Source organism: Bos indicus x Bos taurus, chromosome 13, assembly GCF_003369695.1.
Source record: "Bos indicus x Bos taurus breed Angus x Brahman F1 hybrid chromosome 13, Bos_hybrid_MaternalHap_v2.0, whole genome shotgun sequence".
Classification (NCBI taxonomy): domain Eukaryota; kingdom Metazoa; phylum Chordata; class Mammalia; order Artiodactyla; family Bovidae; genus Bos; species Bos indicus x Bos taurus.
In genome coordinates, this window is record NC_040088.1 from 54911664 (window position 1) to 54935551 (window position 23888).

The 23888-nt window shown below is 46.8% G+C and overlaps 1 protein-coding gene across 9 annotated transcripts in view; it reads left to right on the forward strand.

Moving 5' to 3' along the window:
• Window positions 1-23888, forward strand: part of FRMD4A (FERM domain containing 4A) — a 682056-nt gene that overhangs the window by 565422 nt on the left and 92746 nt on the right. For all 9 annotated transcript variants that reach the window (XM_027559897.1, XM_027559895.1, XM_027559900.1 and 6 more), the window contains 4 exons: window positions 1543-1626; window positions 7285-7350; window positions 7593-7650; window positions 13652-13738. In XM_027559897.1, coding sequence (XP_027415698.1) covers window positions 1543-1626; window positions 7285-7350; window positions 7593-7650; window positions 13652-13738 — 295 coding nt within the window. The remainder of the gene's footprint in view (window positions 1-1542; window positions 1627-7284; window positions 7351-7592; window positions 7651-13651; window positions 13739-23888) is intronic.

Consider the following 23888-nt stretch of genomic DNA (forward strand, 5'->3'; position numbering starts at 1 on the left):
CATCGAGTCAGTGATGCCATCCAGCCATCTCATCCTCTGTCGTCCCCTTCTCCTCCTGCCCCCAATCCCTCCCAGCATCAGAGTCTTTTCCAATGAGTCAACTCTTTGCATGAGGTGGCCAAAGTACTGGAGTTTCAGCTTTAGCATCATTCCTTCCAAAGAAATCCCAGGGCCGATCTCCTTCAGAATGGACTGGTTGGATTTCCTTGCAGTCCAAGGGACTCTCAAGTCTTCTCCAACACCACAGTTCAAAAGCATCAATTCTTCGGCACTCAGCCTTCTTCACAGTCCAACTCTCACATCCATACATGACCACAGGAAAAACCATAGCCTTGACTAGACGGACCTTTGTTGGCAAAGTAATGTCTCTGCTTTTGAATATGCTATCTAGGTTGGTCATAACTTTCCTTCCAAGGCGTAAGCGTCTTTTAATTTCATGGCTGCAGTCACCATCTGCAGTGATTTTGGAGCCCAGAAAAATAAAGTCTGACACTGTTTCCCCTGTTTCCCATCTATTTGCCATGAAGTGATGGGACCGGATGCCATGATCTTCGTTTTCTGAATGTTGAGCTTTAAGCCAACTTTTTCACTCTCCACTTTCACTTTCAAGAGGCTTTTTAGTTCCTCTTTCTGCCATAAGGGTGGTGTCATCTGCATATCTGAGGTTATTGAAATTTCTCCTGGCAATCTTGATTCCAGCTTGTGTTTCAAAACTGAATCACTTTGCTGTACACCTGAAACTAACACAACATTGTAAACCAGCTATACTCCAATAGGAAAAATTTCTAAAGTCGAATTTTTTGAGAATTTGAAAATATATTGTAATTATCATATTTCAGAACATAAGTAAGTGCAAATTTCTTTTTTACTTAGGAAGAAAGAGGTTAATACACTAGACCAAGGATTTCTGAATGTAGATAACTTAATATAGTGAAATCATGCCTTATTAACAGGCTAATAGCATTTTATAAAGAACACCATATTTTATATAATAATGAATTTTTAAATTATCTTGGTTTTAAAGAGCAAATGTTATTGATTTGTCATATTTTGGACAACAGTTTCTAGTATGTGGTTAATCCAGGCAAAGAAAACTGACCTATAGATTAGTGAGGGAAACAGTTTAAGGCGAAAACAGTCAAAAACAGCTCCATTCTCAGAGCCCACGACTGGGCCCCCAGGAGCTCCCTAAGGTCCCCCCTTTGGGGTCACTGGTGGCTCTTATCCCACATTCCTGCTGCCCAGGGACATTCATCTGTGCCCACTTGGCATGCAGGGCTTGAAAAGAACCCTCAGGCATCCCAGAGGGCTCTACCCTGCCCTGCTGTGTGCACCACAGGCGTAGGCCCGCAGGCTCTGCATGCTGTGTGTCCCCCTGTGTAACTGAATCAGGACAAAGAAAGCTCCCCTTTTCACTAAAGGGGCACAGATGTGGGGTATGAGGACCAGATGGCGGGGGTTGGGTTTCCTGGCGTGGTGAAGTGGTCTTCTCCCGGGCCGAGTGTGTTTCTGCCATGCCCCCTGTCTGCCCCTGTCTTGCAGCAATGAAGTGGTGAGGACTGACCTGAAGAAGCTGCCAGCGCTTCCCACACAGGCCCTGAAGGAGCACCCCTCCCTGGCTTACTGGTAAGCCCCTTTTCTCTGCACGCCCCAGTCATCCCCCCAAGGATGGAGCCCCTTCGAGGGAGGCAGGGGACTCCGGGTGACTGTCCACCCTCCCCACCACCACGGGCCAACCTGGTCCCCAATCAGAGAGCGATTCCAAACTGTATCGAGTGGCCTGAGCCTTCATGAAACCATATTTTGCATTTATTTAAATGACACGGAATATGAGAGCTGTTTTTCCTATTTTCTTTCTTTTCCTCTTTTTTTTTTTAATAAAAGGGAAAACTTCTAAAATTTCACTTTGGATGCCTTGCCTCCTTGGAGATCCCTTCATGGACTGCTAGAATTTCGCTTTGGGATCCTTGTCATTTGATGACAGGATGTGTGGGATTTTGAGATGTGGGAGGATGAGAGGGCTTTCCTCTTTGCAGAAGAGGGAGGTTGATTCTTTCCTTTTCCCACAATGTTTCATATCTCCTGATGTAGCTGCCGTGTAACATTACACCATAGTTCATCTGTTAGGCCCTACACTACTGATTCTCAATGAATCAGGCGTTTGAACTCTTCCCGGATTGTGGTTCAGGTCACAGTGAGTGGGGTTTGCATGGCTGCGTAGTGTGTTGAAATACTGTAGGGCCAGCGAGCCCCAACCACTATCCTTTGAAAGGAAAACGCCACTTCCCTAATCATTCTTATGACTCTGTAACCAAAAGCACTTTTTGTTAGGCTTCTGTAAGGGCTTTTATTTAAAAATAATAAGATATAAATCACAGAACAAGTCAATTTTGTTGCATTATAACATATGACTTTTCAGCATTTCTCTAATGCACTTTGTGAAGTTTACAGTTTAATAACATTTCATCTAGTCTAGAAAGTGAAGTCGCTCAGTCATGTCCAACTCTTTGCAACCCCATGGACTGTAGCCCACCAGGCTCCTCCATCCATGGGATTCTCCAGGCAAGAACACTGGAGTGGGGTGCCATTTCTTTCTCCAGGGGATCTTCCCAACCCAGGGATCCTGCATTGTAGGCAGACGCTTTACTATCTGAGCCACCAGACACCTTTCCAGTTGTCAGACTAGTTGTTCAGTCATCTGGATGGCTTCAAGGGGACTCCTTTGGCTGGGATGGGGTGCATGTTACTGTGGAGGGCATTAGCAGAATGAAACTCCAGGACATAAATCACGTCTTGCCAAGAGACCAAGTGACCGGGCAGCTGGACAGGAAATAAAAGGGCTGAACCCTGAGACTGGGAGCTTCCACCTGTGTGCCGACACTCTCGGTTTCATTTCTCTGAACTGTTTTGTTGCCAGTCTTTTTTTGGTAGCATAGGTGTGATAAACAGTGCTCAGAGCCTTATAATTTGCCTTCAAAGAACAAGATTGGTTTAACACACAAAGACTTTGCATGTGTCCGTTTCCAGACTTCCAGCCTGGCAGCGTGCACATACAAACACCCCAGATGGCACTCTTGTTTCCTTTTGTGTGGAAACAAATTGCCCTCTACCGAATTCCTCATGCTCCCTGGGCCTTACCTTCTCTGTCCTCCCAGCGGTTTATTTTCAGGAAACCAGTGATGAAGGGACTGGAGCTGCAAGGAGATAATTCACAAAACCGGTAGTTCCTACCTGGTGAAATGCATTAGCCGGCAGAGGCTGTAATGTTGCTGGCTTATCTGGAGTCAGAGTTGCTTTGAGCCTAATGAATCCCTCAGTTATCTCATTTGTATGTTTCCAAATGTTGTTTACACCCTGGCTGCTCCTTTCAGAGCTGGGAAGTCCTCCTTTCATCTCTCTCCCTCCTGCCTCTGGGTTTTCTTCTGGGTTATCTCCACAGCCTGCTCTGTGCGCAAACATCATCACTGAGCCGTGACTCCTTCCTTCACGCTGGTGCTCTCTCTTTTGTCAGCATGAACGGCTTCATCCTCATCCACGTCTCTAGCTGTCCTGCCAGAACAGCCCTCATCTCTGTGACCAGGCCCACCCTTTAGGACCCAGAGGCACCATGTTACTGTCTAAATGTCCTAGGAGGATGACAAGACAAAGGGAGGGATGCTTTTGAAGCAGGTGCCCCCAGGTTCTACAGCTCAGCTTCTACACAAACAGGCCAGTGGCATGAACCATTGTCATGATGCATAGCTTAAAAAAAAAAAGTGCCCATACACAGATGCAGTGGACAACCTTCAGGCCTAAATAAGCCATAGGGATCCTGTCCACACTAGCCAGGGAAGGCATTGCAGCCTAGTGAGCAGAACAGCAGGTTTAGGATCCCAGCCATGTCTCTGAGCTGCGGGGTAATGACAATCCAGGAAGCTCTGCTGCCTTAATTTTCCATCTGTAAAATGGGACTAACCGTAGCAGCCAAATCCAGACTGTAATTAAGAGAGGAAATATTAATAAACAAGCACATAATGCAGTTAGAAAGTTGTGAGTGGTACACAATAATGCCAGATCATCACCCAGTAATCCTTTCTGCTCATTTTCCCCAAGCGTTCCACAGGCTTGGACTTCTCGCCCTGTGTGATCTCCTTATGGGAGGGTGGCGTTGAGTCACGCAGTACCCAGGGCCCCGGGACAAGGCAGCATCAGGGTCCTGACCTGGCTTCTCTTGATAAGGGACCACAAATACACCCAGACAGGGCGTGAGGGGATGTCTTCCTTTACTCTGAAATCATTGGCCCCTGCAGGCTGACAGCTCCTCTGAGACAGGGAGCCCTGTGGCCGTTGGCTTGTTTCTGGGTTCCCTGTATGCAGAGATGATTGACCTTAAAAGTGAGAGCCAGCCCCTGCCTGGGGGCGCCATCAGCCTGGGTCACTTGCCTTTTTGCTTCATGTAACACCATACCCTCCAAATGGTGTTTGGGGATTCCATTTCCTCTGGCTGGTGGGTCTCTGATAGTAATCCCATGGAGGGGTGGTCAGTGCCATGATCGTCTGTCAGTCCCCATGGAGGGACAGGGAGTGGAGGGGAAGCGTGGCAGCTGCTGTCACATGCCTGCCCACGGTGTTTCCACTAGGACAGACAGAGAGGGGAAAGCCAAGGAAGAAGGAAGATACTGAGGCCTCAGAGGGTCTCAAACAGGAGAAACTAGGCGGGAGAGGGTGGGGTGGCAGATCCTTGCAGCTGTCAGGCTCAGTGAGGCCCCAAGGGTCAGGCCATTTAGTTTATGAACAGCTGCACAGCTGCCTGCTGGTGTTTCTGACCCCGCTGGTGTTTTTCCTGAGCCATGCTGGTGTTCACCACTACAGCGCTGTATTGAATTCCACACCCCCATCCCAGCCTAGGGAGCAGGGAACCCTCTCTGCGACTCTATACAAAGGAAGCGGGCTCGTAGCTATACTGTGTGGCTTGACCCTGGATCTGAGGGTCAGCCTCCCTAAATGCTACATCGTCGTGTGCCCACCCAGCTCTTGATTCAGTGGGCAGCTGGGGAGGAAGCTGGAAGGGTGACCCCAGAATGTCCTGACCCCACTCTGATGGTCTGTGAGGCTGGCATCCACCCAAGCAAGGACACTTTTGGAGAATTTTCTGTCAGGAGAGGGCCTTGTCCCCCTCAGTGCAGAGCCGCCACGGTGTGAGGTGTGTGGGAACTAAGGAGAAACATGGCTGCCTCTGCCCTTTTCTGAAGAGAGGGTGCTCGGACCCCATAGACTTGACTCTCAGCTAGACAAAGGCCCCTCGTAGCCAGTCATTCCCCATCTGGGACCTCAGGAAAGACACTTTCCTGCCAGGGGCCAATCTTGTACAAGTCAAATTTCAGAATACTAACATGCAGAGATATTCACAGAAGATTAAGAGAGTAACTAAACGAAAAATAAACTACCCCCAAGTACTCGGTAATGAACATACAGAATGTGTGCTCCGCTCCCCAGAAGTGGCCTCACTAATAAGAGGTGGGTGAAAGAAGGCTTTCGATCTGCTCTGGGATAATAAATGAATCATAGATCGTGAAGTTCAACTGAGGAGGTCTTGAGGGTTCATCCCTGGAATTACCTCCCATCGTGGAGTCCATAGGCTGTGGGGAGGAAGAGTAAGGTGGAGGCCTGAGGAAGAAGGTTCCAAGGTCCCAGAGGCCAGGCTTTTGGACTTGACCCCCCAATAGGTGGAATGTGGTTCCAGAGTTGGGCTTGGCATTTCCAAAGGCAGCGGGGTACAGGGTCACTTCCCAGGAGGCCCTTCATACTGTCTGCCTTGTCACAGGAGGGTGAAGCCCCCATGCCCCTAAAGGAGTGAGCTAACCTCTTGCTATGTTAGATCTGAGATTTCAGAAGGTTACCGGGTCCCCATCTGACTTCCGGTAGCTGCCTTATCTCACAATGCTGCTGTGGGCATTTTATTGCTCTATGATTTGTGTTCAGTTCACTTCAGTTGCTCAGTCGTGTCCGACTCTTTGCGACCCCTCTGAATCACAGCACGCCAGGCCTCCCTGTCCATCACCAACTCTTGGACTTTAGTCAACTCATGTCCATCGAGTCCATGATGCCATCCAACCATCTCATCCTCTGCCGTCCCCTTCTCCTCCTGCCCCTAATCCCTCCCAGCATCAGAGTCTTTTCCAATGAGTCAACTCTTCGCATGAGGTGGCCAAAGTACTGGAATTTCAGCTTTAGCATCATCCTTCCAATGAACACCCAGGACTGATCTCCTTTAGAATGGACTGGTTGGGTCTCCTTGCAGTCCAAGGGACCCTCAAGAGTCTTCTCCAACACCACAGTTCAAAAGCATCAATTCTTCAGCGCTCAGCTTTCTTCACAGTCCAACTCTCACATCCATACATGACCACTGGAAAAACCATAGCCTTGGCTAGATGGACCCTTGTTGGCAAAGTAATGTCTCTGCTTTTCAATATGCTGTCTAGGTTGGTCATAACTTTCCTTCCAAGGAGTAAGCTTTCATGGCTGCAGTCACCATCTGCAGTGATTTTGGAGCCCAAAAAAATAAAGTCAGCCACTGTTTCTACTGTTTCCCCATCTATTTCCCATGAAGTGATGGGACCAGATGCCATGATCTTCATTTTCTGAATGTTGAGCTTTAAGCCAACTTTTTCACTCTCCTCTTTCACTTTCAACAAGAGGGTTTTTAGTTCCTCTTCACTTTCTGCCGAAAGAGTGGTGTCATCTGCCTATCTGAGGTTGATTTGTGTTAACCAGCCCCAAATTCCCGAACTTTCCGATCCTCCTTGGACACCCTGAGCTATTAACTGCTAACAGGGTAGAGAGGCCATGAATGTCGTGTTGAGGTCAGCACCTCCTTCCCCCTGACTGGGCAGCTGGAGTTTAGGAGGGGAGGAGGGCCTGACCGAGGTTGCCCGAAGCATCCATGTGGACCCCCAGCAGTGGCTGTCTGCCTGTCCTCGTCCTGTGTCCCTCCCCACTGGGATGCGTGCTCCTTTCATCCTCTGCTCCCACAAGGAGTCTAACCCCCCGAACCTGAGCCAAACTCAAGACAAAGAGCAGTGAGTCCTCTGAGGGGAAAGTGGACTCTTTTGGTACTTCTGTCACCCTGGACATCTCACTTCGGCTGGGTTTCAAAATGCTGCTTCCAGGACAAATCATTCTTCCAGGAGCTGTTGGCTCCTTGGAACTTCTTGTGAGGATGTGGGGCTCACAGTCTTTTCCTGAGGAGGGCTCGGGGCTGTCACCTGGAGACTAAGGTAGAGACTCCTTTTCCTCTCGTTCTAGTGAGGACCGGGTCATCGAGCACTACAAGAAACTCAACGGCCAGACCAGAGGCCAAGCCATCGTGAAGTAAGTACCTCACCCCTCCCAGTGCTGATGAGGTTGTGTGTGTGTTCACATAGAACATGTCAGGGTTGTTCAGTTCTTCTGGGAGAGACTCCAGTGGATGGTGGTTCCATTTAATTTTTAAGTAAATAACCATTCAGAGAACTTTTATCATGTACACACAGACACCAATGTGCGTATGATACCAATTCTGCTGAATAACCACGTTGTGTGTGTGTGTGTGTTGTTTTGTTTTGTTTTCACAGCTACATGAGCATCGTAGAGTCTCTCCCAACCTATGGAGTTCACTATTACGCAGTGAAGGTAAGTGAGCACATTTGGTGAACATTGCCAACATGCCCTAAAAAAGATTTTCATTTCTTTATTTTTAATCTTATTGAAGTTTTTTGGGGTTTGGGGAGGACTCAGTCAGGGAGATCACATGCTGGGGGAGTTGGGACAGTGGAACACCCCCAACTAGTGTAGTAAGACTTGATTCAAAGACGCTCCAAAATTTACTTTCCCTTTTGTGAAGTGGGTGTGATAAATGCCTCAGTTCAGTTCAGTTTGGTTCAGTCACTCAGTCATGTCCAACTCTTTGCGACCCCATGAATCGTAGCACGCCAGGCCTCCTTGTCCATCACCATCTCCCAGAGTTCACTCAAACTCACGTCCATCGAGTCGGTGATGCCATTGAGCCATCTCATCCTCTGTCGTCTCCTTCTCCTCCTGCCCCCAATCCCTCCCAACATCAGGGTCTTTTCCAGTGAGTCAACTCTTCTCATGAGGTGGCCAAAGTACTTTCAGCTTTAGCATCATTTCTTCCAAAGAACACCCAGGGCTAATCTCCTTCAGAATGGACTGGTTGGATCTCCTTGCAGTCCAAGGGACTCTCAAGAGTCTTCTCCAACACCACAGTTCAAAAGCATAAATTCTTCGGCACTCAGCTTTCTTCATAGTCCAACTCTCACATCTATACATGACCACTGGAAAAACCATAGCCTTGACTAGACGGATCTTTGTTGGCAAAGTAATGTCTCTGCTTTTCAATATGCTATCTAGGTTGGTCATAAATTTTCTTCCAAGGAGTAAGTGTCTTTTAATTTCATGGCTGCAGTCACCATCTGCAGTGATTTTGGAGCCCCCCAAAATAAAGTCTGACACTGTTTCCATTGTTTCCCCATCTATTTTCCATGAAGTGATGGGGCTGGATGCCATGATCTTCATTTTCTGACTGTTGAGCTTTAAGCCAACTTTTTCACTCTCCTCTTTCACTTTAATCAAGAGGCTTTTTAGTTCCTCTTCACTTTCTGCCATAAGGGTGGTATCATCTGCATATCTGAGGTTTTTGATAAATGCCTACTTCATTTCAATTCTCAGAAGAATCCTGGAGATCAGGACCACAGAGCCTCTCAGTAGGAAGATTCCAAGGAACTATAGAGAACAAAAACTTAAGCAGAATGAACAGTGTTTCTCTTGGTGGTCAAATGCCATGTAGGCAGCCAAATAGGAGAAGTGGGACTATGGGTTGAGAAATCAACAGCCTCTATCTTCTTAAATATGCTGATGGCAAGTCCAATGTGACACTGGCCCCATTGTAAATTCTTTTACATTTGATACATAATGTCCAAGACTGGGATCCCTTCTTTGAAATAGTGGATAATGATGTTCCCAGGCTCTTTTTTCTATCCTGAGAAAGGATAACTTCCTTTCCTTCATTTACCCCGACGTGAAGTTTATCGAAGTCATTGTCCCAAGTCAGGACAAAAGGAACAGAAAACCCTTCTGAATGCAAGACAGTCCCACCAAGCAACCCGATATTCTCAGGCTTGCCCACCAACTTCCTTCCCCATGTTTCTACCTGACTGTATTTTTTTTTTTAAGATTTATTTATTTACTTTATTTTTTTGTCTGTGACTGGTCTTTGTTGCTACATGCAGGCTTTCTCCAGTTGCAGTGAGTGGTGGCTACTCTTCATTGCGGTGCTCGGTCATCTCATTGTGGTGGCTTCTTGTTGCAGAGCACTGGCTCTAGGCACTTGAGCTTCAGTAGTGGCACACACGCTTAGTTGCTCTGTGATATGTGGGATGTTCCTGGATCAGGGATCGAACTAGTATCTCTTGCATTGCAAGGTGTATTCTTAACCACTAGACCACCAGGGAAGCCCCACCTGACTGTATTTTTAATTCTTTTAGACCAGAGTGTGCCATGTTTCATTCATTATTGTGTCACCACGGCAGCTTCAATGGCATTTTAAACATCCTTGGTGTGCATTTAATGGCCTGTATCTTCCTCTAAACTGCAGCCTTCTGATAGCAAAGACTGTGTTGTATTCTGTTATATATTCCTGGAATCCAGCAGAATCTAGCATAGTGCCTGGAATGTAGTAGGTGCCCAGCAAATATTTACCAAGTGCCTTTATTGAGAATTGAATCAAGTAGTTGGATGTATGCATTTCCATGATGGGAACAGATATCAGAGTGACATTTGTGGAGTCCAGTTTTGAAGCATATGTGGGTGCAGTCCCACCCAGCAGCTCATCTCCAGATCTATCACAGCCTGCAGTGGTTCAGTTCTTCCTGATGTCCTTCCAACACCCTTCCCACCAGTGGAAGCTCTTTATCTGTCTTCACCGTGATGCACAGAACTCAGAACCATGGCAGTCATCCCTGCCTTTCTCAAGTCTAAGGTATAGTCTTGTCATGAGAAGTATGACCTGGGCTTCTGGGCTAAATTCTGTCCCACATGAAAAGTGTGAATCATCTGAGGAGACAATCCCTGTATCGCTCTGCCGGGGAAATGACCACTGAAATCAGTGGGCAGTCAACTCCCCAAAAGGAAATTGAATTGATCGTGAAAAGAAATTCAAAATCCCCCCTGCTGGCTGCCAGGGTTCAACTCTTACACTGTGAGTGAGTCTAGAGCCCATGTCCATTTTGCCGTCTTGCTACCATAAAGGAAACAGGAGGGGCCAGCAATAGTCCTGACATTATTACAAGAGGCATATCACAGAAATCAAACTGTGAGTCTCTCTGTCACTTGTGGAAATATTCCACAGTGATGTTTAGTGGAGAGGTCTGAGTTCATTAATGGAGCCAGTAATTCAGGAAGCCCTGACTCCATTTCATTCTCTGATTTGCTGTTTGTCCTAAGCACGATCTCACCTCTGCTACTCATAATTAGAAGAGAGATTAAGGGATTTCCCTGGTGTCCAGTGGTTGAGGAAACACCTTGCAAGGCAGGAGACACAGGTTCAATCCCTGGTCAGGGAACTAAGATCCCACATGCCACAGAGCAATTAAGCTCACACACCACAGATCCAGAAGCCCTGCACTGTAACTGCTGAGCTCAGGCTGCACAATGAAAGGTCCCACATGACAACCACAAGCTGCAACTAAGACCTGACCCAGCTAAATAAATAAATATATATTGAAAGTAAATCGAGGCTTCCTTGGTGGCTCTGTGGTAAAGAATCTGCCTACCAGTACAGAAGACACAGGTTCAGTCACTGGTCTGGGAAGATCCCACATGTCGTGGAGGAAGTAATCCTATGTGCCACTGAGCCAGTGCTCTGGAGCCTGGGAACTGCAACTACTGAGTGGATATGCCACAACTACTGAAGCTAAAGCACCCTGGATCCTGTGCTTCCCGACAAGAGAAGCCACCACGCTGAGAAGCTGGCACACCGCAACTAGAGAGTAGCCCCTGCTTGTCACAACGAGAGAAAAATCCCGAGAAGCAGTGAAGACCCAGCACAGCCAAAGATAAATAAATGAAGATAATATACGTGTGTGTGTATATAATAAAATAAACAAATAAAGTGGAGATTAAGAAATTTGCTTCACCAACTACTCCACAAAAATTTTCTAAGTATTAGAAGACTATTGAGATAGGTTGCTAAGAGTCGGGCACGACAGAGAGACTTCACTTTCACTTTTCACTTTCATGCATTGGAGAAGGAAATGGCAACCCACTCCAGTGTTCTTGCCTGGAGAATCCCAGGGATGGGGGAGCCTGGTGGGCTGCCGTCTATGGGGTCGCACAGAGTCGGACACGACTGAAGCGACTTAGCAGCAGCAGCAGCAGCAGAGATAGGTTGAGATACCTAGATGAAAAGGCTTTCAGATAGAACTTCATCTGGGTTTTACGAACACAGCGTAAACTTGAATTCTGTTTCCTCGTCAGCCCTGGAACATGACAAAAGGACAACCTCTGATATGCATGCTCTCTGCTATCCAATAAAACTTTAGAAATATGCTCCTTTGCTGTTTGTGAATTTCTGGGTGCCAAGTGTGCCTGTGTGTTTGACTCTTGGAATCTCAAGCTTGAGGGATTGCTCTCCCACTTACTTGGAGAAAGAGCCTAAGCAACGATATCGAGACTCACTGTTTGGTGGCCTTCCGTGTAAATTTCACAGATGCCACATATCTTGGTGTGATGACACCTCTTGCCTCAACAATCTGAAACCCCAGTGGCCTTCGTCTGTCCTCTTATTCTGTTCTCCAAAACCAGTGCAATCATATGGGCACTTTCCATACCTTTAAAGAAATTTAGAAGCTCTTCTAAAAATTCAAAATGTAATTCTTTTGCTTTTTACCTTTATGCTTACCTTGAAGCATAAAGTCATGCCCCGCAAAACCCTGAAGCCAACTTTGAGTTTTCAGGACGTCCTCTGTGGGTTCTATTAGGCCATTCATCCATGTGGCAATTAAAACAAATCCAGGGAAAGGCTGCTTTATATGCCCACTGCCAGCTCCTAGCATTTGGGATCTTCTCATTAACAATCACCCTACTTGAATGGAGATTAACCATCTAGGGGCCAGAAGTCTCTGTTAAAGGAATAAACAGAGGGTCTTGGCATTTCTCATTCTGCCCCCGGAGTGTCTAGGCTTCAATTTTGTTACTTTGACCTGTAGCCTGAGTCACCCAGGCCAGCCCGGAAGCCGCTGTCTTCGTAAGTGAGCAGGACACACTGGGAAGCACCTGCTCGCCCTGCACTGCCATCGGCCTGCTGGGGGCTGGGGAGAGGGGAAGGGGGGTCCTGTGTACAGCAGGACACAACATTTGCATGATTTCTTTGTCTCTAAAATGAGAGGAGTTTGGGACTTCCCTGGTGGTCCAGTGCTTAAGGCTTTCCCTTCCAATGCAGAGGGTGCTGGTTCAGTCCCTGGTCAGGGATCTAGAATCCCACACGCCTCGGGGCCAAAGGGCCAGAACATGAGACAGAAGCAATATTATAACAAATTCAATAAAGACTGTAAAAATGGTCCACATTCCAAAAAAAAAATAGCTAACATAAGAAAGAGATGCACAACTTAAGAAAAAATAAAAGGAGTTGATATATGTATAACTGATTCGCTTTGCTGTACAGAAGAAACTAGCACAATATTGTAAATCAACCCTACTCCAAAAAAAATTTTTTTTTAAATTAGAGGAGTCTTAAATGCATATTACTAAGTGAAAGAAGTCAATCTGAAAAGGCTGCATATTGTATGATTCCAACTAAATGGCATCCTGGAAAAGACAAACCTGGTTGCCAGGACCTGGGATAAATAGATAGAACACACAGGATTTTTAGAGCAATGAAAATACTCTGTGCAACACTATATGATTGATACGTATCTATATGTGTTTGTCCAGACCTATGCAATGTACAATCCAAGAATGAATTCTGAGGGAAACTATGGACTCTGGGTGATTGAGATGGGTCAGTGTAGGTTCATCAGTTACTACAAAAGTACCATTCCAGTGTGGGATGTTATTGATAGGGGAGGCTGTAGGGACAAGAATATATGGGAAATCCTTGTACCTTCCTCTCAATTTTGCCATGAACCTAAAACTGATGGAAAAAAAAATTAAAATCTTTTAAGGCAAAATTTTTAGGGGAGTCACCTTTCATAGTTTCCATGGTTCCTTCCAGCTCTGACAGCCGATGACAGTTTCTCGGCTCAGAAGGTCATTTTGTCAGTGCTCAGCATCTCTCAGATTTTCCTAAGTGGGGATGGGGGGTGATGCTGAAAACCTAAATTCTTCGGAGGAGAACAGAGAACAAGGCATCCGCTTTTGACTCAGAATAGGGGAGAGAACCACAGCTGTGCTGCTGGTTAAGAGTGGAGTTGGGTCCCCAACCCAGGGCACTTTCCAAGTCACATCACTGAGCATCCTTTGATGACGGGGCACACCTGTCAAGGTAAATCATAGAGAGATGGGGTCCATCCCTTTCAAGGAATTTGCTTTTCCCTTTGTCTTCAGATGAAACAGATCTCTTGGCTCATGTTTCTCTCTTCTGGTCCCCTGCTTACCCGTGCTTCTTTTGATGTCCTAGGACAAGCAGGGGATACCGTGGTGGCTGGGCCTGAGCTACAAAGGCATCTTCCAGTACGACTACCATGATAAAGTCAAGCCCAGGAAGGTAAGCATGCTCTCCGTGGTGGGCTAGTGGGGCTCCGGTGGAGGGAGGAACAGGCTGAGAAGTGACAAAAATTGTAGCCATGCAGCCTCAGGGCCTCTGGGCTCCCCAGTCTCCTGATAAGTGCGGTGTACACAAACTACTCCAAACTCATCCGTTCTGCCTTCTCTGGGAAAATACTTTTCCTTCCTGTCACTAAGGAAATGGAAGTTGTAAAATTATTTAAGGTAAGAAGACTGGGGGATTTCCAGGTGGCACTAGTGGTAAAGAATCTGCCTGCCAATGCAAGAAATACAGGAGATGCGAGTTTGATCCCTGGGTTGGGAAGATCCCGTGGAGGAGGGCATGACAACCCACTCCAGTATTCTTGCCTGGAGAATTCCATGGACAGAGGAGCCTGGTGAGCTGCAGTCCATGGGGTCACAAAGAGTCAGACATGCTCAAGTGACTTAGCACATACAGAACAAGAAGACTAGGTCAGCTTACCCAGAGCAGATGGACAACGGGCCTCTGACAGATCATTCTGGCCCTCATTCTCTGGGATACTGTGGTAATGAGAATGTGAAGGAGTGTCTCTCTTGAATCCTGAGGCTAATCTGAGTTTTCCCAAAGGTTTTCTTTTCTTTTTTTTTTTTTAGAAAGGGGGGAACCTAAAAGAAGAGATTGTAGGTCAAAAAGAGGTGAAAAATAAAGAAGCATGAGAGGCTTGCCTGCCAATCCAGTAAATATTTTCTGGCATATTAGAAGTGATCAGAAATCTGGAAGAAATAAGATCCCTTGCCAAAAAAGAAAGGGAAGCTTAACAGAGTATATAGAGTCCCGGTAAAGCCAAAACAGAGTGTTTGAAGGGGACACAGGACTTGGATTTTCTGTTTTCATTTCTACACATTTTTCAGACCAGAACAAATTGAAAAATTATAATGGAAAAAATGTCTCTGAGGCGAGAGCTGTCATTCAGCTCCTCCAGGCAGAGAAAAAGACGGGGAGACAGTATGCGAATCGGACCCTGAAATACAGATTAAAAGTCTATCAAAACCACGCTTGCTTTTGGAGGGAAAAAGCCATATGAGTTCATTATGTCACTGCAAAATGCTTTCCAAGCTGCTTTATCCATGAGCAGGATTGAAATCCACGCTACACATCTGAGCTTATTGTAGTCTATCCAGTGGACGTCTGCCCTTAGCCAGCTTCTCATTAAACTGATAGAGAAAAAATGGTTCTGTATTGAGGAAGATTTTCACTCAATTGATCAGTAAGTCAGTTAAGTTCTATGAAAAGATCGTGAGCCTGTGATGGAGGAATTCTTCCTTGGGGACAATTCAGGAGGAACCTGGCTGTTCTAGGGATGATTGTTTTGTGACTATTTTCAAAACCCCTCCAGTTTCCTGCTGCAAGACATGATTTGGACTCTGCATTCTTATTTTTTCTTCTTTGTCGTTCTCAGTCACTGGGTCTGTACTTCAAACACTCTTAACTTTTTGTTTATTTTCTACCTCTTTCTCTTATAACCTTTATAACTTTCTGTGCTTTTTTTCTTGAGTTTTCTCTTTACTCCTTTCTTCTTTTTGTTTTTTTAAACTTTTTAGTTTATGTTGGAGCCTAGCTGTTTAACAACATTGTGAAAGTTTCAGGTGAATGGCAGAGTGACTCAACCATACATGTACATGTATCCATTCTCCCCCAAACTCCCCTCCCATCCAGGCTGCCACATAACATTGAGCAGAGTCCTATGTGCTATACAGTAGGAACTTGTTGGTTATCCATTTTAAATATAGCAGTGTATACATGTCTATCCCAGACTCTGTAACTATCCTTTCCCCCGACTCTTTCCCCAGTGGCAACCTTAAGTTCCTTCTCTTAAGTCTGTGAGTCTGCCTTTGTTTTGTAAATAAGTTCATTTGTACATTGACTGTCCCCTCTCTCCAACCTGCTTGGCTATTTTTTCTGCTTGCAAGAGCCACAGAGACTCCTAGATCCTTTAACTAGTCCTAGTAACAACGTATGCATCTCTCAATTGCCCCACTGGTGGAGACAAGGCCAGCTTGGACGATTAGGGTCTACAGTGGAATTCATTAAAATCCCATGGTTGAACTCTTCTCTCCCTATGAATGTTTTTGAAAAATGTGCTAACTAGTATTGGTATGTGTTCAGTTCTATTTATTAATATGTTTAAGCTTGCCTTGTTTCTCTAATTGAGGTGCTAATGACGGTTTTAGATGCAGTGAGGTAGCCTTGATATTTGTGAAACATACAAAATGCAGCACAGGGGTTCAATAAATTGTAACTATTCCTGTAAGACTCCAAAAGAGACTTCAAAATAATGAAAAGTGGAAAGCAAAATGTGTGAATAATCACCCTTTGAATAAGAGAATTTACTCTCATTGGTTGAATTTATGCAGGTCAGTGGATTAAAAATGTTAGCAGGGGAATACATGTATTCAGGATATTGACTGTATTCAAACTGAGTTGTTACTGAAAATGTTGCCTGCTTCTGTGTCCTCTAAGGAAGCATTTGGGATTCTCAAGTCTATCACTAACGGAGGGACAACCAGGCCATCAGAGTCACTATGCATTCATTTCTTCGTTCCTTCAGAAATGTGTATTTAATACCCTCTATGCACCAAGCAGACTGCAGGGTTCTGAGATAAGACACACAGCAGGTCCTCAGGTCCTGCCTGGCTATTAGAAAGAGAGGTGTAATGATTGCATCTTACAGATAAGACAGGTCTGCGTGAGGGTTGATGATGAATTGGCTGGGCTTACGGAGAAGGAGCTGTATCTTACGATGGTGCAGAGGTATTGAAGATGGACCAGTGGGGTGAGGAGACACACAGGTGTGCATGAAAGCACCTTGAAGGAGAGGAGCATGGTGTGATGGAGACGCACGCAGCACCACTGGGGCAGGAACGTAGCGGGAGAGGAGGCTGATGGGGCTCCAGCATCCAGAATCCTGAGGATTTGCTAGGGAGATATCCTCTTTGAGGCAGAAGCAGACGAGTGGCCATTTCGGACTTCCATAGCCAGAGGAGCATCATTCTGACAGCTGGTGGAGGATGAGTGGAGTGATCCAGGATAATAGTTGCAGACTGGGACATCATTACACTAGTGTAGGTCTGAACTGGTGGGGGCTTGCGGGTGGCTGTCAGTGCTGGGGGTGGAGAAGGGAATTGGAAGAGAGATGTTTAGAAGGTGATGTGACTGATCAATGGCAGGGGGTGAGCGGATGGCAGTCAGAGAAGGAGGAGAACCTGGAACAACTCCCAGGCTTCTTGATTGACCAGATCCTGGGATGTTAGAGAAGGGGAAAGAAGAGCAATTTAGGACATGCCACGTCTTAGGCTGATGGGGCGTTCGGGTAGCCTTGGCAGATAGGCAGTGAGTTTTCAGTTGGAGCTTGACAGTATCAATTTCCAAATCAGAACTGAACAGAGAGAGGAGCGGGAGAGGTACTCAGAACACTGAAAAAATTACAGTAGCCATAAGTGAATTTCAGTTTCCCATCGTGACATTCCCTGTGAGGTTGAAGGGCAGGCTGGGGACCGGGACACCCTGATCCTACTATAACTTGGGGAGCCCTCTTTAGGAAATAAATGTGCAATTGGAATACAAAATTAAGAACTCTGAAAAACCCATAGGGAGAAGAGCAGAAATTTCATTAGCCCAAGGGGTATCCACCTCTGCTGAGACATGCCGTGGGCCCTAAAGACTTAGCCTGAGCTGTAGTGAAGAGGTCCCAGCTTCAGGGAACACGAGGCAGGGCGCTTGTCCCTTTTGCTCGTAGCCAGCACCATCACCATCATAAAAAGGCCATCTTTCTTCCACGTAAGGCACCTGAGAGTCTCTGAATGCACAGAGCACACTCCCAGGCTCCAGACCTGTGAATCTAAGGAGACGCAGGCACGCGGTAGTGACCACCGGCGCACATTTACGTATGAGTGCCCCAAATCTGTCTTCAGCGAAAGATTGGAAACTCACATGAAACTGTCAGAATGGACAGAGGCCCCAGTCTCCCCTGATCTCTCCCCCTCTCATTTCTGACCCAGCCGCTGGATGTCTAGAAAGCCTCACAGTCAATTCTGACATGGTGGCCAGAGTTGAGGATCACTCCTGCAGCCAGCGGTGGGTCCTTTCTGAATTCAGACTCAAGGAGGATCAGCCAGGCATGGCAGGTGTGCCCGGCAGGGCCTCTGCACTTGGGGAGCTGGGCACAGGGCTCAAGTTTGGGCCGGCTCTGAATGAGGGATCGCCCTGCAGGCAGCAATCACGCCCTGGCAAAGGGGGCCAGGCAGAGCTCGCCACCCGGGCCCCCCGCAGTGCTCAGTAAACGGGGAGTGGCACCCAGTTCTGGGCACCTGAAGGCCCTTTTGTAGCAACAACTGCCCCTCCAGCCCAGGCAGGAGTCTCCCTAACACTCTGACCTAGTTACAGCAGCTAGGCCCCATGGCACCGAGACAATGGGAGCCAGCTTTCAAGTAGGGGCAGGACCAGGGTGAGCAGCACCTTTGCCTTCAGAGGAGCTGGAGGCATCTCTCGGCGTCCTCGGCTGCAGTAGCATCAGCAGATCATGCACGCAGCCAGAAACAGGCCCTCAGCAGTCTCCTGTGAGAATGCACTCTGGTGCCTCCGTCGGGGCCCTGAGAAGAAGCGGGTAGCTAATGACTGTCCCAAAGTGGGCAGCACCACAGCTGTTCCAGCTTCTCTGGGGGTTGGGGGTACTAGTTTCCCACTCTGGTTGCAGTCTTCCCTAAATTGCTTAATCCTACTCTGAAGCCCTGGGGGCTTTGGGGAGATGGAGTAAAGCACGGGATCCCTCGTAGGTGGAGCAGGGAGAGCATTCTAGGCCCTGTAATATCTATTACCTGGATCTTCTAAACAGATGGGCACCTGGCCTTGCAGAAGCACAGCCCAAAATGCAAGCTGCTGATGTTAGGGGAAAAAAAATAGCTTCTTTGCCCTCAGGGCACACATGTCAGGAACAGCAAGGTGTGTGTGGACGCCCCAAGAGGGTGTTTTGGCTCTTGAGTATGTGCAGAAGCTCAGAACTATTTCAGAATGATGCGCGGTGCAAGAATTGCCACCCAAAGGCCTAAGAAGCCCACGCATAGGACTAAGAACAAAATACCCAAGCTCCCGTCTATACTAGAATAGTGGCCCTTGCTTACATAGATGACTTTTTTTTTTTTGGCTTCATGGGGTCTTATTTGTGGCATGTGGAAGGGATCTAGTTCCCCAACCAGGGATCAAATCCAGGCCTCCTAAATTAGGAGCTCAGAGTCTTAGCCACTGGACCACCAGGGAAGTCTCAAGATGAGTTCTTTTAAAATGAACAGATGGAATCCCAAACAGTGTCTGAGGATAGGTTGTAGAATTGTTTATGTCATTAAATATCGCCCCAGCATCGACTCTCACTGAATCCTGCTGTTTCTCTCTTTCACCCACTGATGTTTTCCCTCTCACTCAGCCTGCCTCCCCTCTCCTGCACGCTTGTTCATACACTGCCAAACCTGCCTCTCTTCTTTACCGTGATTATGGGGTGATCATTTTAGGCACTGTTGTGAGTGAGGTTTCAGAGAACGGGAGTGACAGTATTTTCATGTCTAACCGTCTGGGTTTAGCAGTGGTCACAGAAGTACAGAGAGTGTTACATCGGTGAAAAAAAGACAAAGTCTTGCAGCTACATAGATTATTTTCCCCTACTTTCTCCTGGGTACCACATTCCCTTTGAGCACATGTCTACATGTGTAGAAATGGAGCTCTTCACAGGTGAGAGATCCTTTATTCCACCAGGTACCCATCCAGTTGAGCTTCCCTGGTGGCTTAGTGGTGAAGAATCCACCTGCCAATGCAGGAGACACAGGTTTGATCCCTGGATTGGGCAGATCCCCTGGAGGAGGGCATGGCAACCCACTGCAGTATTCTTGCCTGGAGAATCCCATGGACAGAGAAGCCTGGAGGGCTACAGTCCATGGGGTCTCACTAAGACAGGACTTAGTGACTAAATAACTGTCTGGTTGACTTCAGGGAATCATGAAACATTATCAGTTGAACTTGTCAGTTCAAGTGCGCTTGGACACTCGAAGTAAAAGATCAAACTTCATCTTGGGTTATATTTATGGCCAAGGAAAGACACAGAAGCATCAAACAAGAGTAAATGCCACTACATTAAGTGACCATCAGTGGGGACATGCCGCGAATCAGCTGGCATGTCAGTCTCAGGCAGCTGTGTTGGTACAAGCAAGAGTGTTTCTACTTCGCTGAGAACATTTGAATGAAAATTAAATGATCTATACAGAAAATACATTGTTTGTTAACTCCTGTGGAACCAGGATCACATGGGGCAGAGATAAATAAAGCTGGGTAAAGTCAATTACAAAGGGCTCCCTCTTTTAGAGGAGGACCTTGCACTCCCTAGATCAGAGCCTGAAAAATTCTGAAAGCTCTGATCTCTGGGACAATCTGCCTCTTCTTGGGAGCACCGGGGCCAAAGGTTTCAGGTGATTCGCTTCTCCCACGCTCGAGACTCAGTTCCCACCAGCACCAAGCTGAGCCGTGTTGCTGCATGACTCTACCGCTTCCCCCATTATCCTCTATGCATAACTTAAGGTATAAAAACTACTTTGGAAAATAAAGTGCGGGCCTTGTTCACCGAAACTTGGTCTCACCATGTCGTTCTTTCTCTTACCTTCTGGCTGAATTATTCAGCCTCTTTTCTCCACTGAATTTCCTCACTGAGCTATCCTCATCCTATTACTCTTTATATCTTTGATAAAATATTTAAATAAATAGGTCGCCTATGCCGTCTCTCCTTCAAATACCCTGGATCAGCCGGGGCTGGACCCCGGCACTGTGTGCTCTGTCCTCTGGCTGTAGTCTGCACTCCCCAATCCTGTGGTGAGCCCAGCCATTGAATCATCAGAAAACATTATCATTTACAACAGAAAATGCTTTCTGAATGGGGCGCCAGGAAGAGTCAGAATAAAGATCCGTCCATCAGGCTTTATCAGACGCTATATGCATTAAAAAAAAGAACAGTGTGAAACACGTGGCTCCAAAGAAACCTTAGAAGCAATATTCAATATCTGTAAATCATCACTGATTGCTGCAGCCCCCTCACCAGCCCATATTTAATGAAATCTCTCCGTGGGGGGAGGATGACAGCGCTGGTCCTTGTTACGTATTCAGCAGACAACATTTACTTATTTATTTGATGTGCAATTAGGGGCGCTCTTATGTTCACTTAGATGCACAATTAGGAGCGCAGAGGGCTCCCCTCTGAGACATTAGGAGAAGGAACCAGAGTAAATGTTCTGCCCCTTCTCCCCCAGAGCAGCCAATGCAGCTTCCTATGGTTCCTCTGAGCATTTCAGAATCGGGAGCATTAGCTCAGAGAACTGATGCATTGCTTGTCACCACCCCAGATTAGTAAAGATTTTTGAACTGGATGAAACGATGAGACAGGAAGAGAAAATAATATTTACAGGAAATATTCCATTAACTGTGAACCAGCTCCCAGCTCACAGTCAGCCAGCCTGCTGAATTATTCAACGAGATAAGCATGCCTTTAAGTGCTTTGCCGACTTATTTTTCAGCTTCTGTTTGGATGCACTTGACTCATCCTTGGGCTGCTGAGCTCTCTGCCTTGGCAGGCCCTGGGCGGGTGCCTCCCTCATCCCGTTATCTGTACTCCCCTGGGAGACCGCACCCTGGGCTCCCCGGGGAGGAAGAGCTCCACGGAGTATGTTCAGCATTCCAAGCATTTTGCAGCCTTTGCTTTTTCAGTGTCTGATCAAAGGGCTCCTTTGTTGCCTCCTTCAGATCTCACTCAGCACTGAGTGGACCAGGGAGCGTTCAGTGCCTGTGGGTGACAGGTCCTGGCCACAGGTCACCAAGAGGAGCCCGCCTCAAAGCTGAGGAGTGGGCCTGCTGGAGGGATGCTGGGTTGCAGGGAGGAAGTGGGGGCAGAGAGTCACCAACATCTGCCATCTTAAAATAACTCCCCAGGAAAGGAAAAAAGCAGTTGTATTCTAGGAAGATTGAGATGCTCTTCTCAAAGCATCATAGTGCATACATGTATGTGCATAGTCGTATCTGACTCTTTGCGACCCCATGGACTATAGCCCCCCAAGCTCCTCTGTTCATGGAGTTTTCCAGGCAAGAATACTGGAATGGGTTGCCGTTTTCTCCTCCAGGGTATCTTCCCAACCCAGGGATCGAACCCAAGTCTCCTATATCTCCTGTATTGGCAGGCAGATTCTTTACCACTGCACCACTGGAGAAGACATCCTCTTCTCAGAGCATGCGTAATAGCATAGCTGAGTTCTCTCCCTTTGGAACAGGAATCCCAGTCTCCTCTCATCCAAGAATTTCAGTCTCCTGAATGTGCTGAGCTGGAGCCTCAGAACTCCAGTAGAAGGTGTTGAATATGAAATCCTTCAGTAAAATGGTCCCAGAAATACCAATTGCCTGTCCTGAGCAAGTCCCTGAAGATGATACAGTGAACAAAAAAGATGGGTCCCTGCCTTTACAGAGCTTAGAGTCTAGAGGAGAAGATAGTCAAAGCATTAGGTCTCTTAACGTAGAGTGTCAGAGTAGTGAATTCAACAAAGACAACCAATCAGTAAGGAAGAGGGGGAGGGCATGGAATGGTCAGGAGTGGTCTCGCCGAAGAGGTGATGTTTAAGTGACTCTACTCCAAGTGTTGCACATCCCCTGAGAAGCAGAGTCAGAGGTGGATTCTCTCACAGGAGATATACTGGGAAATGGTCTGGAATTAACACCAAAGAACAAAGGGAAGCAGACAGGACCCGGCAGAGGGAGAACTGGAGTTGTGATGCAACCTCAGGCAAAGCTGAGAAATTGCAACCAGCAGACCCATCACCTTAGTTCAGCATCAACCAATCATTAGATCCAGGTGACCCGCCAGGGTGAGGTCGTGACCTTGGGCAAGATTGGCTCTGCACAGCTGAGGTTGTGCAGAGGTGGTAAATCCTGCAGTCCTGAAGGAGACGCTGGTCGGTGCAGTCGCTTTTACCGCAGTGGTTCCTCAAGTGTGGCTCTTGAACCAGCAGATCACTGCTACATGACCTAGGAACACACAAGAACCACATATTCCAGGTACCCATCTGACTCTGAAATTCAGAGGCTGGGGCGTGGCAGTATGGGTTTTCACGAGTCCTCGGGAAGATTTGGAGACAGGCTGTAGAGTTTGAGGATGGCTGCTCTAAACACAGGTAACAGAAACTTTCTGTTGTTCAGCTTTGTTGTTAAGACAGTGTCATCTAAGTTAAAGTCAAATTCCTTCTTATAACAGATGTAAAAAGAGGTTTTATAAACCAGTGGCCTCCACATCCACTTAAAGGCCCAAAATAAATCTCAAAATCTCAACCAAGGAGTAATTTGAGGAGTATTAACTCACTTCCAAGGGATTCAGAGTTGTGATAAACAGCTTATTTAACTTCTCTGGGCCTCTGTTTTTATGTCTGTGAAATGGAGGCTGTAAAACATGAGCAATAGTCCAATTACCTTCAACTTGAATATGTTTACATCTCAAAGAGTTGCCTGTTCCCCACGATAAAAGTACTGTTGCCCTTGACATAGCAAATATTGTTACAGTCTCTTTTATGCTGAACACAAGAGGCAGGATTACCATGAAGAGCAAACAACGCCTCTTTGTTAAGATGATTGATTTTTTTCTTAGTCACTGGATCTGAGAACCTAGGGTCCCTTGGTTCCCACAGGTTGCTCTGGAGGCCATTTCAAAGCCTGGTCCTGAGTTAAACCCTCCCCCTCACCAACTTGTATTCTTGTTGGAAGTGTCTCCATAATACTCGTGCTAATGTCAAACTGTCCCTTTTGAACATGATGTCTGTGAGCAGAAAATAAAAGCATGCGCCCATCCAGGTGGGTAATCTTTAAGAGCTATAAGGTGAGTCATTTCTCTGGAAAGGTACAGGAGGACAGGAATGCAATTCTCCTCTTAAAAATGTTTTGTTTTTGGCTGCGCTGGGCCTTCGTTGCTGCATACAGGCTTTCTTTAGTTGTGGCAATCAGGAGCTATTCCAGTTGCAGTGCACAGGCTCCTCATTGAGGTGGCTTCTCTTGTTGGGGAGCACAGGCTCAGTAGTCCTGGTTCACAGGCTCAGCTGCCTTGCAG